This window comes from Gobio gobio (assembly GCF_949357685.1).
Source record: "Gobio gobio genome assembly, chromosome: 22".
In the NCBI taxonomy this organism is placed as follows: domain Eukaryota; kingdom Metazoa; phylum Chordata; class Actinopteri; order Cypriniformes; family Gobionidae; genus Gobio; species Gobio gobio.
Window position 1 is genome coordinate 43,440,855 of NC_137118.1, and position 18,538 is coordinate 43,459,392.

General features: G+C 37.3%; 2 protein-coding genes across 2 annotated transcripts; one reads left to right on the forward strand and one right to left on the reverse strand.

Annotated features, from left to right (window-relative positions):
• Positions 1-5,751: 5,751 nt before the first annotated feature.
• Positions 5,752-9,903, reverse strand: pdxp (pyridoxal (pyridoxine, vitamin B6) phosphatase). The gene is made up of 2 exons (XM_079805106.1): positions 9,108-9,903; positions 5,752-6,433 (listed from the first exon to the last, which is right to left on the reverse strand). The coding sequence occupies exons 1-2, from the start codon at positions 9,718-9,720 to the stop codon at positions 6,108-6,110; spliced, it is 939 nt and encodes a 312-aa protein (XP_079661232.1). The 5' UTR covers positions 9,721-9,903; the 3' UTR covers positions 5,752-6,107.
• Positions 9,904-11,165: 1,262 nt separating this feature from the next.
• Positions 11,166-16,251, forward strand: setd9 (SET domain containing 9). Its single transcript, XM_079805107.1, has 6 exons — positions 11,166-11,332; positions 11,409-11,734; positions 14,516-14,639; positions 15,703-15,818; positions 15,904-16,009; positions 16,085-16,251. The coding sequence occupies exons 1-6, from the start codon at positions 11,235-11,237 to the stop codon at positions 16,170-16,172; spliced, it is 858 nt and encodes a 285-aa protein (XP_079661233.1). The 5' UTR covers positions 11,166-11,234; the 3' UTR covers positions 16,173-16,251.
• The last annotated feature ends 2,287 nt before the right edge of the window (positions 16,252-18,538 follow it).

An 18,538-nucleotide genomic window follows, 5' to 3' on the forward strand; every position in this document is an offset into this window, starting at 1 on the left:
AATGTTCACCAGTTTTTTAACTACCATTAAAAATAAACTTTCTGAAGGAATTTACTATTACTGAAATATATGTAGGTCCCATTAGTTAACATAATGCGTTAACAAGGCATATTTATATAACACTGTCTGATTATTATATATATATATAATAGTTTTTTTTTTGTACACAATATGTATTAATCCTCTTTAATATTAGTTAATAAATACAACTTCATACAAAATGTTCGCTCGGGTCCATTAAATTCTATTAACAGATACAACTTTTGATTTAATAGGGAATTATAGCAAATGTTGAAATAAACATAAAAATGTCCCTATTTATGTTTAACCAAATTTAAACAGTGAGTCAATACATAATCAATTCTGCCAAAACGTGTTTTTGTCTCACCGTGATTAACTATGATAAACATTTAAGTGTTTATATTTTAGACGATTTTAGACCTGACAGGGCGGTTTTCGCGGGAAATTGCGTACATATGCAACGCGTGCTGTTCTCATAGAACGGTTGCTCCGGCTACTTCCGTTTGGATAGTGTGGAAGTGCCATAGGTTTTTACTACTAATGTGAGTAAGGTGTTTTATTGAACAGATAAATTGCCATATTTAACTCTCGGTCTGACCGACTTCACTGTAAAGCATTTTTTAGTTATGAGAATCATATTCATCCGCGCACTCACGCAGAGCCGAAGCACAACCAAAACAAAATTCTTCCGCTTCATGCGTGCATTTTTGCTATTTAACCGCTAGAGGGCCAAAAGTTACACTACCACGTGCTTTAGAAGTATTTCTCATTGTTAATTCATTTTTAATGAAACCTTATTGTAAAGAGTTTCCCTGCATTTAATCTAAAAGCGTTGAGCAGACAATAATGATGACCAGATACAAGGCATATTTTTATTTCAAAAAAAAAAAAAAAAAATTCACATCACAGAGCGCATTAAATCAATGTCAAACCATTTCACAGTTTACGTCAGATGCGTTTACAGACGTTTGGCTTCCCCTTCAATACAATTATTGTTCAGAATCAGAAGTTTTTATGGACACAGAGTCTAAAGACAATGAACAATGACGAAACATCACTCAGGATCCGAGTTATCATCATAAAATGTGCTCCAGTTTGTAACCAACACTTGACTAAATACAAGCAAGATGAGCCTTTTTAGATCACCACATCAGATGTATTTCTCATTCATGCAGCTTCACATTCAGTGGGTTTATATGGATTGTTTGCAGATGTTTTTTTCTATATTTCACAGACGTGTTATAGACGCTGTGCTGTGAGCTTTACATGAAGCAGAACCACTGAACGATCCATGTTACACTGCAAATAACACACAGCTCTCAAACACACCAACTACTTTGGTAGAAAAGGTCACTTTTGTTAATGAAGGCAGTTGAAACCCAATCAACAAACAAGTGAGTAGTAGTCAAGACAGGTTTCATCCAGATATGCACTTCATACCTCAGTCAAACACAACACTAATTAAATCCAAATAAATATGATTCAAAATAAATACACATACAAGTTGGCACATAAAACCGAAATAACTCCACTATAAAACCTTCCCATTACTAAGATTGGCACAGTGCTTTCTAACTAGACATAACTAATCACCAGAGCCGTTTACTTCATCACGAGGAGGTGAAGTCAAACTAATGTTAGCATCAAGATTGATTGTCTTCTGACCGGTTGTTATGAATATTAAATGACAGTGAAGCAGAATTAGGGCTGTTCGATATATCGGATATTAGTGATATCGCGATAATCGATATAAAATGACAGGATATAGAAAATTATTAAAAATTAACTTAATAAAAAGTAGTTAGTGGTCACTATTTTTGAATGTTGGTTGAAAAAGAAGCTGTTCTATTTTTTTTATTGGGGCAAAAGAAAATCAACATGAATTCTTCTATAGCAAAAAAATGACGAGATATATATTATCGTAAAAATTTGGAAATATTATTGAGATATCAAATTTTAGGGATATTGCCCCGCCGAGCGTCAGTTGAGTCAATCGTTAACACACACGCTGCTTATTCAAACACAAATGACTTTCTGATCTTTCATTTGTTAGTGGTACGTTCGCGGATGTTTGTTTCTGATATACTGCTGTGGATTAGTCTGACAACACTCCCGCATTAAATAAAACTCAAATAATAATTCAATTAAAGTCCCTGTAAAGGCAACTCTGAAATTTGTTTCTAAACCCATTATAAATGTTAGAAATGTATTGCTGAAACACGTTATAAAGACTGAACTGTGTAGTGCTGAATTGTGGAGTGTGGACCGTTAAACAGGTTTTCACCATTGCGGTGTTCAGGATTTTTTGGGGCGGGGCTAAAATGGTGGCTCGAGCCTGGCCCCTCCCATAACACAATCATAACTAGAGCACATTCGCTTTAGCCTGGATGCCAGCCGAACTTAGCCCCGCCCACAACATTTGAGTTCGGGAAGTTCGGTCTGGACTTGATCCGTTGTGGAGCAACTATGCTGGAACCAGAGCTGTTCGGACCAATCAAATTGTCAGGGCGGGCTTTATACGATGATGGAAAGATGATCAACAGTGACCTTATCATCCACGTCACCAAAGAGCGCTTGGGTTGAATTTGTTCTAAAACCTAAACGGAGAACTTGTTCGTATATGCGTTCACCTTTACTGTTTCTCTCAGAAATGATGATCGTGTTGGTAAGTACTCCGTGTATCCTTCAATTCTTATATTATATTCTTACAACACTGGCAAACATTGTTTACACTTATCTTCTTCTACTTTTTCTGGCGTGCATGCAGACAGGGTTGCCAAGTTTTCACAACAAAACCCGCCCGATTGTTACTTTAATTCTCCGGAAAACATGGCGTTTGGGGGTAAAATGTGTTTTTTTTTGGCAGGGATGCCCGCTAAAATTCGCATTCCTGGGTCTAAATATCACATAATTGAATGGACATAAATGGAAAAACAGCCGGCGGGAAAACCGCGCACTTGGCAACACTGTGCAGTTGAGTTCTGTTGACATTTGACAATTAACGCTTCGCTCCGTTGCTCTGATTGGTTGTAGGTATATCCAATTGAGGTCTCTCCTGGTTCGGTTGAAACACGCCCCATAATCACAGCCCAACGGAGCAGCATCAGACTCATATTCTGACTAGAATTGAGTATGACAACGACGTCAGGCTACATTCGCATCAGTTCGCCCGCTCAATTGTGATTTACTGTCACTTCTGTTAGTTACTACAGCCTATAACTTAACCGTTTACAAAACAAAAAGGATGATATCAAGAAGAGGGGGATTAATTTTGTGAACATCGCCTTGATGGAGAGCTGAGGATCACCACCAACACCTGCCTCTGCAGTGACTTTACACCAGATAGTTTTACAAACTTTCATCGGAGATAACTGGGATTCGCTGATAATCTGCTGCAGAATGGGGCCGAACCGACTATCTCCCGTGCCTTCATCCTCCCGTCCCGCCAACATCTGGTGCCATCAAGAACTGTACGCGAGTGTTGTCTTGTGTGCTTACGGCAGCTTTCCCAGCGAGTGGGCGTGGTTTCAGCGCTGACAGCAGACACGCCCCCAGCTTTTGAGAGCAGAGAATGCTGCTTATTGATAGGCTATTGTATTTACTTGGCGGATATTTTTGAGATTCAAATTTGGCTGGGTGGTTAAGAACTGGTTAAGAGCTGGGTGGTGTGACTAATTCATTTAATTGTGACTTTACAGGGACTTAAAAACAAATCTCATTTATTATTAACTTTCAAAACTAAAATTACATAAAATAAAATCCCTTAAAATTAGGGGTGTGACGATACACTTGGCTCACAAGACGAAACGATACACAATATTGGGTTCACAAGAATGAGATGATATTATAACACTGTTTTTAAGAAATCTTCAATGACGAAATATATGACTGGAAAATTAGTCTTTTATTCGACTGAAAGTCACAAAATACAAAACAATGTGCATTTTGAAATATAACTAATCATCTTGTAATGAATGTCTCTTCAGTTCTACTTTTTGAGTATGAATTATATCCAGTAAAAGACAGAACGATGTAGGCTCTGTAAAAGATTTTGCCCCAGACTCAACTGATATCACGATACGCTTTTCACCTCGACACATTTTAATATTGCGAGACCTCGTCACACCCCAACTGAAAATATCATTACCTTTCAATAATAACATAAAATGAAAAAAATAAATAAGGGAATTTTATTTTTTACCTTTCAAAATTAAAATACCACAAAACATTTCTTATCTACTTTATTTTGAAAAGAAATATTTATTATGGGTATTTTATTTTTTGAGTAATATATTCGTATAAAGGCCTGTTCACACCAGGACGATTTTCACGCGTGTTTATCGCCGACGTTTAGCGCCTCGTGACTAAACAAAGGGCGCCAATGTGAGTGTGCACACCGGCGCGCAAAACGCCAGGCGTAAAAGCGTCATTTTTAAAAAATACGCCTCGGGTTCGTTTTTTTATTTTGACGCGGCGCGTTAAAAACTAGCCAACCAATGAGATCAGCGCTTTTGTTCACATGCCTGGAGCTGCTGAAGTGACATTAAAACACGACTTGGTGGCGCTCAAGCACAAAACGGTATTGCCGAGCACACATTGATACGACGAAGAAGTAGTCAGTAGACAAAGAAGAAGATGAGCTGCTAATGCTGCTTGCCAGTTAGCAAAAAGTGTGTGAATGGTTTTGGCCATAGACATAATCAGTGTTGGGGAAAGTTACTTTGAAAAGTAATGCATTACAATATTGCGTTACTCCCTTAAAAAGTAACTAATTGAGTTACTTAGTTACTTTTTAAGAAAAGTAATGCGTTACGCTACTTTTGCGTCACTTTTTCTCACCTGGCCTGGGCTTGTTTTTGTTTATAACAAAAAAAAGTTATATTTTTGTGCAACGGTAAAGACCTCTTCATACCAAAATATAAATAATAAGCCCCAGGCAGAGGTAAAAATGCAAACTCACGCATGAACAGTAGAGGGCGCAGCTCTGCTGCCATTCTGGATAATAGTAGAAGAGGATGCAGGAGAAAAAAGTTACCAATAAAAACAAAAAAATCTAATAATTTTCATCATCAAAGGTCAGCAGCAAGACATTGGTAAATTACATATAAAGGTAGATTATGCATAAAAATAGTTGTTTTATTTAACATTTAATCATTGGAGGTTTGCATAGTACTCTGATTTTGCATTTGACTGATTTTATATTAATGTGAAAAAGTAACTAGCATTACTTTTTTGAAAAAGTAACTCAGATATTTTTTTGTAAATTTGAAAAGTAATGCGTTTCTTTACTAGTTACTTGGAAAAAGTAATATTATTACGTAACTCAAGTTACTTGTAATGCGTTACCCTCAACACTGGACATAATATATCTGTGGTTTTGTCAAGCACGTAAATACTGTCTCCCTTCTTCTTCTTCTCTGTGACAAGCGAGTGTCAGAAGCGTAAAGTGCCACAGCACCACCTTGTGTACCGGTCCGGGAGCGCCATCTACTGAATGTGCACGTTCACTCGGCGCATCGCCAGTGAAAATCGCTTGGGTGTGAACGCTCAAGACGCGCCGAAAAGCGTCACGAAAAACGCTGGCGATAAGCGCGCGCGATATTCGTCCCAGTGTGTACAGGCCTTAATTCAGTCATCATTTACTAACACTCCAAACCATTCAATAATAACAACACAAAATCAAATAAAAATCCCCTGAATTAAATTCAATTTCATTATTTTATTTTTTTTCCTAATTGTTTATTTTATTTAAGGTAATACTATATAAGGGGGTTTTATTTCCATTATTTATTTATTTATATTTTAAATAAAATAAATAAATCCCCTTAAACATTACGACCTTTCAAAAATAGAATAAGATTTTGCAATGGTATATTCAAGCAGAACTCGGTCAGCATTTACTCACACTTCAGCAGAACATTTAAGGTGAGCGTCCGGTGTGTCAAACACATCCACATCACCGGATTCATGACGGACACGTGACTATTCATGGGGTGATGTTCACCAGGCCGTGGAGACTCTAACCGTACATGTTGAGAAACAGCATCGGGATTGAAACTGCGGATACAGTGGTGGCGTTTGTGTGGTTACTCCTCCAGCGCCTCCAGGAAATCGGCCACGGACTCCACCACGTAATCGGGCACCCAGTCCTTGTGCTCGGGCGCCTGGCTGTCTCTGTATCTCTGCGCCTCCTCCAGCGTGGAGACGCCGGTGAGCGTGAGGACGGTGGACAGCCCGCAGTTGCTGCCGAACAGAATGTCCGTCTCCAGACGGTCGCCGACCATCAGCGAGCGCGCCGGATCCAGGTCAAACTGACTGGCGATGCATTCGTACATGAAGCGGCTGGGCTTCCCGATGACCGTGGCCTTCCTGCTGCTGGCCGTTTCCAGAGCGGCCGTGAGACTCCCAGAACCTGCCCGTGAGATTTCACACGTCATTCACTGACCCGACGGGTATTGTGGAGCACAGAATGACCAGCACAATGAAACCTTCTAGAGTCATCTGACCCCCAACAACAGCTCTGTTCATGCTCGATAATATTTCAGCCAGGATTATGCTTCAGATGATCGTCGTCTTTTAGATGTGGATATGTTTTGTTCCATCACATTTCACTCCACAATCAAAACAAACTAGGGAAGTTATTTGCAGGTTTACACACTCTCTGACCAATAGATTTTCCATGACCTTTCCAAAAGGACTCGATTTATGCCAATCTTTCTAATAATAAATGTAACCCTTACAACAGAGTTCTATCATTTTGCATATTTTTAAGGTTTCCAGGACTGTGAGAAGACAATATTTTACTTGAAGAGATTTGCATTGTGTATTTTAATGACAATTAAGCACATTTACACCTAAAACTATTATAATTTCAATTATGCCTTTAATTTATGCTGATAAATTAAAAATTAAAAAGCATTATTATTATTATTATTTATTTATTGCTTTACAGAAATTAGATTTTTGGTGGAAAAAGTGTTTAAAATCTTAGTCCTAAATAGACTTTTTTCTCTCTCTCTAAGATATCTCATATGTTTAATTAAATTTTTATTTATTTTATTAAGTAAGGACTCGATTTATGCCAATCTTTCTAATAATAAATGTAACCCTTACAACAGAGTTCTATCATTTTGCATATTTTTAAGGTTTCCAGGACTGTGAGAAGACAATATTTTACTTGAAGAGATTTGCATTGTGTATTTTAATGACAATTAAGCACATTTACACCTAAAACTATTATAATTTCAATTATGCCTTTATGCTGATAAAAAAAAGCATTATTATTATTTATTGCTTTACAGAAATGAGACTTTTGGTTGAAAAAAGTGTTTAAAATCTTAGTCCTAAATAGACTTTTCTCTCTCTCTAAGATATCTCATATATATAATTTTATTGTTATTTATTTTATTAAGGTTTCCATTTGGAAATTCGACCGATATATGTCAATTTTATCGTTATTGGCTCGATATGAAAATTTGGCTGATATTTCCTTCAGCTGAGACACTTTAAATACGCACTGATCACCATGATGGTTTTTAATTGCTTGAAATATGATTGGAATCACATCAAAAAATGAAAATACAGTTCAGAGCAACATGAGCAGCTCAAGTCTGTCATATCGGCTACATAAAATCATAATGAGAACATCATAATTGTGTGCTTAGGACATGGATTTTGTTTTTGTAATCAGGCTCTCAAAAATTATACACAATTTTGGATTTAGATTTATCGACCAATATATCGGTTATTATCAAATGTAAAGAATTATTGGTTATCATATCGGCCAAAAAGTTTAATATCGGTGCATCCCTTGTTTTTCCAGTAGTTATGACTGACCAAAGACTATATATTTCTAATAACACATGTAGTACTTCAGAACGGAACATAAGAGAAAATCTTTCTATTGATTATAGAAATGATATAATCTATTTTGTAAGGTTTTCCAGGATTGTGTGAATCCAGTATTTTGTTTGACGAAATGATTTACGTTGCGTATTTTAATGACAACTAAGCAAATTTACATTTACAAAACTCTAATTATTGTCATTTTAAAAATGACTTTAATTTATGCTATTAAAAAAATGTCAACAATCACTGTATGAGAGTTTTGGTGGGAAAACTGTTACAAAATAACGTTACAAGAAAAATATTAATAGTCCATAGGCTTTATTTTCCTTAAAAATGCAAAAAAAAAATTACTTTTTGTAATTATAGCTAGTAGTTGAGATAATTATGATGACTTGCATAGCTAGAATAACACAGCAAAGATACAACACAAATAAGAGAGGTTACACTTTATCTTAAGGTGTCATTGTTACAGTGTAACGTACTTACTAGGGTTAGGTTGAGGATTAGTTGCATGTATTATGCATAATTTACTGTTATTACTACGGTAAGTACATGTAACAACAAGGACTCTGTAAAGTAAAGTGTTACCAAAAGAGAAATATATATATAGTGCTGTCAAACGATTAAATCACATCCAAAATAAAAGTTTGTTTACATAATATATGTGTGTGTTCTGTGTATAATTATTATGCATATATAAATACACACATGCATGTATATATTTAAGAAAAATGTGTTATATTTATATATAATATTGATGTATGTATATGTACTCGTGTGTGTGTTTAAGTATACATACAAATTATACACAGTACACACACACATTATGTAAACAAACTTTTATTAATGTGTGTGTACTGTGTATAATTTGTATGTATACTTAAATACACACACGAGTACATATACATACGTCAATATTATAAACACCAAATTTTTCTTAAATACATGCATGCATGTGTGTATTTATATATGCATAATAATTATACACAGTAAACACACATATATTGTGTAAACAAACTTTTATTTTTGGATGCGATTAATCGTTTGACAGCACTAATTTTGGAAACATTGTGGGATATAATAATTATGTAAATATAATTATGAGACTTTTGAGGTGAAATGTGACCTGAACAGAACATGTATCATGAGAAGCTCATCTTGCAGGTCTGATTTGTATAATAAGTATCACATGAACTGCACTGAGCATCCCACATCCTCCCTCATGATCAATGCCTTACCCGGGGTGATCCTGCCTCCTCTCAGCGGGTGCCAGGGGTCCGGGTCGGTGGCCAGGAACAGGCACTCAGAGTTCATCAGGTAGCAGCTGGCTTTGGCCAGCTTCATGAAGGTGAAGTTCTCATCATATCCCACCAGCACAGCCTTGACATCCGGATCCAGAGGGCAGTTGTAGATGCTGGTGCCCGGCTCCCGGTCGGCGGCTTCATCCTCCTCCAGCACGGGCACCCCGGCGTCCTGCAGCTCCTTCATCACCCCGCCGCAGCCGATCACGAACACCTTCCCCTGCAGCCGGGCCACATCGCGCAGGTACGCGGCGGAGCAGTACGCCGAGCTGAAGATCTCCTCCTCCGCCACGTCCGTGAAGCCCAGGCGGCTGAACTTCTGCACGTAGTTCTCCCGCGGCCTGGTGCAGTTGTTGGTAACGAAGAACACCCGTTTGCCCCGCTGCTTGAGCAGACTGACCACCTCCGGAGCCCCGGTCACGGCCGTTTCGCCGTTCCAGATGACGCCGTCGCAGTCGAACAGCACATTGTGCTTCGAGTCCAGCAGGTCTCGGATCTGAGCGCCGCGGAGCGTCACGCAGCCCCGGCTGCCAGCCACCGCGCCTGCCATTCTGCTGGCTTGAGATCCTATGGTGGAAAGGGACGAACTGCGTCCGTTGGATTTTAAACGCGCTAATGATCACGTACGTCAACGGACGGTTAGTGAAATGAACGCAGAACCGAAGTGGAGCGGTTCACCAGCACGTCCATCTCTGCTGTTGCTGCAGACGCCTGATGACGGACCAATCACATTCTAGTATGTCGGAAAGGACACGCCCTTTCCCCTACGTCCTCCAATCCGAAAGCGAGCAGCAACATAGAGCGCGCTGATTGAAGTGGGCGGAGCTTAGTGGCCTAGATGTTATCTCTAATTGGCCAGGTACGATGGGTCTAGTTAATATTTTTCTCATTTACAGCTTTACTACATTTTTTGTTTATTTAAATGGAGACCATACAAAAATATGACTCAAGCCAAAGAGCTTAAAATTATGAATTGTACATAGAGAAAATATAGCATATGCTAATTTCCACCTCAGGTCCCTATAAAGGCTTTTCTATAAAAAAACAAACCCTGCTTACATTAACTTAACACTTTTAACTGATATACCCGTACATACAGAGATACATACATAAGCATGCCTAAAAACACGTGTATGTATTATATATATGTAAATACATACACGTTTTCAGGCATGTATGAATGGGTATATTAGTTAAAACCAAGATAATTTAATAATTCATTTAATATATATTAAGATAATTAGGTGTGTGTGTGTGTGTGTGTGTGTGTGTGCGTGTGCGTGCGTGTGTGTGTGTGTGTGTGTGTGTGTGTGTGTGTGTGTGCGTGCGTGTGTGTATGTATGTATATGTATGTATGTGTGTATGTGTGTGTGTGCGTGTGTATGTGTGCATGTATGCACGTGTGTGTGTGTGCGTCTGTATGTATGTATGCGTGTGTGTGTGTGTGTGTGTGTGTGTGTGTGTATATATATATATATATATATATATATAGGTCAGGTCCAGAGGCTCTTAGAATACTTTAACTACACAGGAAGAACTGGAGTTTGCCCTCTCTGACTAGTTGCACTAGATAATACTTTGTTACAAAGAGCACCAAGCGACTGTGAAAAGAGAGACGGCATTAAATTGATGTTTAAATCTAAAGCGCTTCAAATAAATAATGAACACGTGACATTTGAGAATTCAAATACATTTAATATTTTAATTTGTTTAGTTTTTATAATCGCACAGGTCTCCCGATTGCTAGGTGGCGGTAGTGTAGCATAGCGTGGAGAGATCTGATTCATTTTTAGCGAATCGATTCGTTTCAGTGAACCGGTTCACAAAAGTCCCGGCGTGGTATTGATTTAATGTGTTATTTTGGTAGTGAGGAAATAAGAAGTTAAATACCACGGGTTAGTACCATATTCTTAAATACTTGATTGTGTTTAATGTTCTTCATAAGAGTACAAGAGCTTTGCGAATCGGTTCAACCGAATCATCAAAGAACGACTCATTAGTGAATCGGACCACACTAGTGCGCTACAGAAACACGCGCATGCAGCTCTGATGTAAATTAATAACATGATTAAAGCTCTTTTTAAAGCGTTTGAGGTCAGATGGAAATCCTACAGGCACAGATTTGTTCCCTGGATAGCTTTAAACCTGCAGAAAAACGAGAGGTATAGTTCAGTTCTGCTTCAGGCTCGCTCAACACTAGCCCTGCTCACAATCACAGCGTGTGTGTTATTTTCCCAGAACTCTTCGTCAGGTGAAGGACCGATCCCAGGACAAGTTCCTTCAGGATGAGGATGTGTCCGAATCTCTCGTGTGTTTATTCACTGAACTCCTGAAAAATGACCTGAAGAATCAGAGTGAACTTCTCCGGTTACTCCCCAACTCTAAACAACATGTTTACACTAACGCAGAGATGGAGACACGGGATGCTCGTCCCTGTACAGTGATGTTGGACACTCTGGGCTTCATGATCGAGCGGAAGCGCAGCTCTCTGGAGTTCGCGGGAACCGGCGTGTTTATCACGCGAGGACACGCGCCGAAAGGAAGTGTCGTAGCGATGTATCCAGGTAATTCTTTATATGACGTCATGCGTCAGTTCAGATTCCAGTCATCTCATTTAAATAATAACCGTTATAAACATACAGTCACGGTCAAAAGTTTGGAAACATTACTATTTTTAATGTTTTCGAAAGAAGTCTCTTTTGCTCACCAAGGCAGAAAAAAACATTAATATTCTGAAATATTACAATTAAAAATAGTCGTTTTCTACATTTACATTTATGCATTTGGCAGACGCTTTTATCCAAAGCGACTTACATTGCATTCAAGGTACACATTTGACATTTTGTAAGTTCTTGCTTTCCCTGGGAATCGAACCCATGACCTTAGCGTTGCTAGCGCCATGCTCTACTTTTTGAGCTACAGGAAAGTTTTCTATTTTAATATATTTTAAAATATAATTTATTCCTGAGATCAAAGCTGAATTTTCAGCATCATTACTCCAGTCTTCAGTGTCACATGATCCTTCAGAAATCATTCTAATATGATGATTTATTATCAATGTAAATGTCTTTTTTTGAAAATAGGCTCATTTTACAAGTCCCCTAGAGTTAAATAGTTGAGTTATAGTTGATAATTTTATTTTTTAATCCATTCAGCCGATCTGTGTATCTGGCGGTAGCACTTTTAGCATAGCTTAGCATACATCATTGATTCTGATCAGTCCATTAGCATCTCATTCAAAAAATGACCAAAGACACTTTCAATGTTTTTCCTATTTAAAACTTGACTCTTCTACAGTTACATCGTGTGCTAAGACCAACTGAAAATGAAAAGTTGCGATTTTCTACACCTATATGGCTAGGAACTACTTTCTCATTCCTGCGTAATAGTTGCGGATCTTCGCGGCCGTACCATGGCTGCAGCGGCGCAATGATTCGTTGGTATTCTGTGAAACATGGTGGTAGTTACACCTTCGACTTACTATCACAGCCGTTTACAACACACAGAACCATGGCTAATCACACAGCTAAATCCACAACACAATTTGTCGGCTGCAAGCCTGAAACTTTCTCTGCAACTACACAAACTCAGTGCCGGTCACATTGAAAGTTACCTAGCTGGGCTACTTTCAGGCGCTGTAATATCATTGCGCCGCTGCAGCCATGGTACGGCCATGAAGATCCGCAACTATTACGCAGGAATGAGAAAGTAGTTCCTAGCCATATAGGTGTAGAAAATCGCAACTTTTCATTTTCAGTTGGTCTTAGCACACGATGTAACTGTAGAAGAGTCAAGTTTTAAATAGGAAAAATATTGAAAGTGTCTTTGGTAATTTTTTGAGTGAGATGCTAATGGACTGATCAGAATCAATGATGTATGCTAAGCTATGCTAAAAGTGCTACCGCCAGATACAAAGATCGGCTGAATGAATTCAAAAACGGTAAAACTCAACTATTTAACTCTAGAGGACTTGTAAAATGAGCCTATTTTCAAAAAAAGTGGAGTGTTCCTTTAATATTTTTTATAACCTGTGATACTTTTTTCAGGATTCTTTGATGAATAAAATGTTAAAAAGAACAACATTTAAATATAATAAATATATGTTTTGAAAGAAAAAAATATTTTTATTCAGTTAGGATGTGTTAAATCGATAAAAAGGTGATCGTAACGATTTATATTGTTAGAAAAGATTTCTATTTTTTACTTTTTTATTCATCACAGAATCCTGAAAAAGTATCAGGTAATACAAAATATAGGTGCTATGTTTATATATGAGTCATATATTTGAGGTCTAAATAACTACATTCTCGCCTAAAAAAAAAACTGTTACATTTTGTGACACAACAACAGTAGCATTTTTCAAAGAACTGTTGCATAAATAAATCATATTGCTTTTATTTATAATTATTATATATATATAGTTTTCCACATATATATATATATATATATATATATATATATATATATATATATATATATATATATGATGGAAAAGTGAAAGACAACATTTGAAACAAAGACTGATGACATTCAAGGTTGTTTTTGTTTTTTTAACCTATACTTTTTTAACAGAAAGAGATATGCATATATAAAAGTAAAATAAATAAATACATGTATATATTTGTGTAGTGTAGACAATATTTTTAATAATATTAAATATTTTTAAAACTTAATCGGTGACAGTAAATCGTCGTATTAGTAAATCGTAAATCACGGCTGGAAAAGGTGCTCAGCCAATCAGATTCGAGAACCAGAAAGAACTGTTGTATAAATAAATACATATAATCTTGCTTTTATTTATAATTATTATATATACTGGAGACATGAAAAGCGAAAGACAACATTTGAAACATCAAACAGAATGATGACAATCCAGGGTTTTATTATTTATTATTTTTTTTTAAATATTTTTTTTACCTATAATTTTTGAACAGAAAGAGAAAAATGTGTGTATATATAAAAGTAAAATAAATAAATACATAAAAATACATGTGTATGTTTGTGGAGGTAGACACAAATATTTTTTATGATATTAAATATTTTTAAAACTGAATCGGTGACAGTAAATCTCTAGTGGTTAATACACAATTTATCTTTTCAAATAATATATAAATAATATTGTCTATACAATCTCATACTTATGATCGTGTCTTATAAAGTCGGATTATTCTAGTTCTGTCCTGTAGTTTTCCTCCTTTATAAATATCTGAATGTAATATGATTGTATAATTGACTTCTGTCTGTTCTGATAATGATTTTTAAGCTCAATATTGATGTTGGTTATATGTGTCTGTCAATCTGTTGCAGTTCTTCATAAGAGTTATTATGATGTTTCTCTTTCTCAGGAACCATCTATCAGGCAGATGAGCCGGTGTTTTTTCAGTCAATCAGAAATCCATTTTTATTTAGATGCATAGATGGTGTTTTGATTGATGGCAATGACAAAGCCTTGTCCAAGATAGTGTACCGGTGAGCATCATCATCATCATCATCATCATCATCATCGTTCTGCTAGCTTAAAGGGCTCCTATTCTGCTTGCATGTTCATCTTTAGAGTGTAATGTGGCATTTTGAGCATGAAAAAGCCCCTCCAGAGGCAATTGAAACGCCTCCATTGTAGTCTTGAGTTTTCTTCCGGGAACGAACACGTCACAATATTCCTAATTTCAATAATAATTCATACGCAGAATAAAGGGCCGGGGCCTGGTTGAGTTAGTTAGTAGTGTGTTGAAACCATAGATATCCATAATAAAGGCTAGATGTCTCATCCGCACTGCTGGCCAATGAAGGTCGACGTCGGCCATCTTGTCACAGGCAGCTCGCTCACTCGTAACATTGTGTTTTAATGGTGCTTGCACTGTTTAAATAACCATAACTTGCTCAATTTTCCACCGATTTTCAAACTGCTTGGTTTGTTATAAACGCCAGAGATGTAGTTATGACACTGCATACTTATGAACAATTATTCATAATTTGTTCAAGCATCCATAATTATAGCCACGTTAATAACGTTTGTAAGAAACCAAACCATTTGTAAATCCGTCAAGATTTCAGTGAGATAAGAGTATTTGTGTTTGTGTCAATAATTCGCATTACATCAGGCACCACAGAGCCCTGCCTGTGACAAGATGGCCGCCGCCGATGACGTTAGAGACTCCGCCGTAAGACATCTAGCCTTTATTATGGATATCTATGGTTGAAACTGCCGGTTATGGTGAGGGGCGGGACATTTCCCAAACACGCTCGAAGCACTTGACCAATCACAACACACTGCTCCAGCCGACCAATCAGAGCAGTGTCCTTTTCAGAAGGAGGGGCTTCATAGAGACAGGAACTAAACAGAGCGTTACTGACAGACTGGGACGAGAGGAGCCGCAACAATGAGAATATGGAGAAATAATCAATATTTAAACAGGAAAACCTGTTCTAGTAGAGATTTAAAAAAAATCCAGGCTTTGAAAAGGGGTATAATAGATCCCCTTTAATGCTTTTACAGTGCATTATGAAGCACAAATCAAATGTGTTGACACAGGTCGTGTAGTGGGCGGGACAGGTTGGGTCCCTTCCGTTTGAGTGACAGCTCCTGGTTGGCGGCTCATTCTGTGAACCCTCTCGCAGTGGGACAGTACGTCAACAACTGCTCTAATGGTCAGTCAGGGTGAACAATTCAACCTTTCACTGTCCAGTTATAAAGGGGAATATCTTTGAGAATGATCTGTCTTGTCATCCACAGAGAAAGCTGCGAATGTGTGCTATCAGGAATTTGACGTGCCGGATGGATTTCCTCTCGAGCTCCGGCAGTTCCTGCCTAATGTTAGATACAGAGCTGATACTCAAAGGCAAGAGAGCGTGCATGTGCTGCTGTTATTAAGACATTCGGACGTTTCCTAATTTAATATTTCTTTCTATTTCAGACCTTTGCGCTGTGTTGTTCTTGTGTCGCTAAGAGATATTAACCGTGGGGAAGAACTGTTCTCCAACTACTACACAATTGTGCATTAAATTGAAGTTTTGTTTTGTTTTGTTGATGTGTGTTTACTATTTTGTGTGTGTAATATATATTTAATATATAAAAATCACCAAAAAAAGTCCACTTACATTATTTTGCATCAAGATAGCATTGTTTTAATTTTACTTTTAGTATTAGCCTACATTATAATACCATGTAGAGCTGCAACTAACGATTATTTTTTCTGTCGACTAATCTAACGATTATTTTTTCGATTAGTCGACTAATCTAACGATTATTTTTCCAGATTAATCTTATGATTCTTTTTTACTGATTATTGTATTTCAAAGAGGGTAGTGAATTTGTATATTATTTTAACATGAAATCAATGAATGATGACAATATTAATTGTATTTCAGGAAAGGTAGTGTACATAGTATGCCATTTTATAATGAAATATATGAACACAAGAAGCTTTTTAAACATAATATATAATGATACTATTCATCATAAAATGTATACAGAGTAGGCCTAATTAGGAAAAGTTGTTTACTATAGGCTAGTAGTTGAGTATGATTTACTTATTGATTTGTGTCAATAGTAAACGAAAATGCACTTGTATTTATCTGCAAAAGGTTCACATACAGGAGCTTTCAGCATAGTTTTAATATAGTATAACTAGTCGTCTATTTTGAAGATACATGTGCATAAACAACGACTAAAGCTGGCAGAAGTTTTTGCCCAAACTTCAAAGACACATTTAAATGATTAAAGCTAGAGGCATATCTTAACTTTAATGTTACTTTAATCATGTAAACTACCTATATACAGCATGTTTTATGCATATGTGTTTGGGACAGAGGGGAACCAGGTCGCATTAACAGGAGATATATGCAGCCCATAATAAATAAAAGCACGAGACGTACTGGGGTCGGAGAAGAACCCCGGAAAATGTGACCGTCTGTTGCAATACACGCGCCACGGTTCAGCAGCGCGAGAGAACACTGGAAGGGTTGCCAGGTTTACACAACAAAACCCACCCATTCGTTACTCAAAACAAGCCCAAAACAAGCCCAATCGCGTTTCGGGGAGGTTCTCTGGTAAACATCGCGTTCGGGGTGTTAAATATGTGTTTTTTTGCTTCAACCCGCGGACATGAGACACAGCCCGCGGCAACAGTGTAGAAGTAGCCCAATTCCGCGGAAAAAAGCGGACTTGGCAACACTGATTGGCAGTGTGAAAGCTCCCACTCTCCACACACACACACAGCTTCTGCTCTGCCTGCGCACGCAGTGTGAAACCGGCGTTACAGAGCGAACAAAGCACAGTTTTACTCGGCTTCTGTTTAAAGTACTCCCACACTTTTGAATGTGGCGGTCTGGCTTTATATGATAAATGATAATTTTCACTATGCCCGGGAGCAGAAGCCGCCATTATTCTAGATCTTCTGTTCCATTCTAGAACGTAAATAATGTGCCGCCGACGCGTCGACGTGCGTTTTTCGTAGTCGACGTCATCGACGACGTCGACGCGTCGTTGCAGCCCTAATACCATGCATATATTTTTACTTTTTTTTTTTTTAAGAAATCAAACCAATGTCTAGTTTGAGGCTTAATGCTGTAGAAAAGCAATACGTTTTTCAGGAAGAATGTTTTCAGCTTATTTTCATATAAAAAATTATAGCATGCAGTTGCTTCAAACAATGGTGTAAAGCTATTCAAAAACACGGTTTGGAAAATGGATTCATGTTGTACATCATCATTATATCATTTTTGTAAATCTTGAACACAAAGTTACGGACAACAGCTTTAACAAATGAAACCTAATTTTAAAGTGTTTATAATCAGCTTTACAGTTAATTATTTCATTTTAGAGTTTAGTGCACAAGAAACTGTGACCAGGGTCAGAAGCAACCAAAAATGCCCTCATTTTTTTCAAACCGTCACCATTATTAATGGGTCTGTTATTGAAAATATTTGCATTATACGCTGCCAAAAATATTCCCTGAAATCAATCTCCACTTTTATTAATGTTTTCAGAAGCAACACTAAACACATTGTAATAAAGAGAGCAGTGACTTTCATATTGATATGAAACTAAGTTTCAAAGGAATTATTCATGTAATATTTCTATATCTCGATGAAAGTGAAAAGGTTCTGATGTCCTGTTGTAAAAGAAAATCTGCTCTGAAAACTAAAGCTTCCCTGAGATGTTTATGTACAAGAACCTACCTAAAATGATAATGTCTTTTGTCTATAAAATCATCTTTTGCTGTCAAAACACGAGGAGAGGAAGTTCAACGAAGCGCCTGAATATTGTGGTGTATGTTTCCTCTACAGACGACTCAAATCAAGTGGTTCATGATGCAAATAATAATTCAGAGGCATCGAATCCGAGCGATAAACTCCTCGACACGGTA

What these genes read in the sequence shown, in the direction of transcription:
- pdxp (XM_079805106.1), bottom strand. Translation starts at nt 9,720, where the DNA reads ATGGCAGGCGCGGTGGCTGGCAGCCGGGGCTGCGTGACGCTCCGCGGC. An exon ending in AGGAGGCAGGATCACCCCGG is followed by an intron (nt 6,434 to 9,107) that starts GTAAGGCATTGA and finishes TCTCACGGGCAG; the next exon opens with GTTCTGGGAGTCTCACGGCC.
- setd9 (XM_079805107.1), top strand. Translation starts at nt 11,235, where the DNA reads ATGATTAAAGCTCTTTTTAAAGCGTTTGAGGTCAGATGGAAATCCTAC. An exon ending in AACCTGCAGAAAAACGAGAG is followed by an intron (nt 11,333 to 11,408) that starts GTATAGTTCAGT and finishes TTATTTTCCCAG; the next exon opens with AACTCTTCGTCAGGTGAAGG. An exon ending in TTGTCCAAGATAGTGTACCG is followed by an intron (nt 14,640 to 15,702) that starts GTGAGCATCATC and finishes GTGTTGACACAG; the next exon opens with GTCGTGTAGTGGGCGGGACA.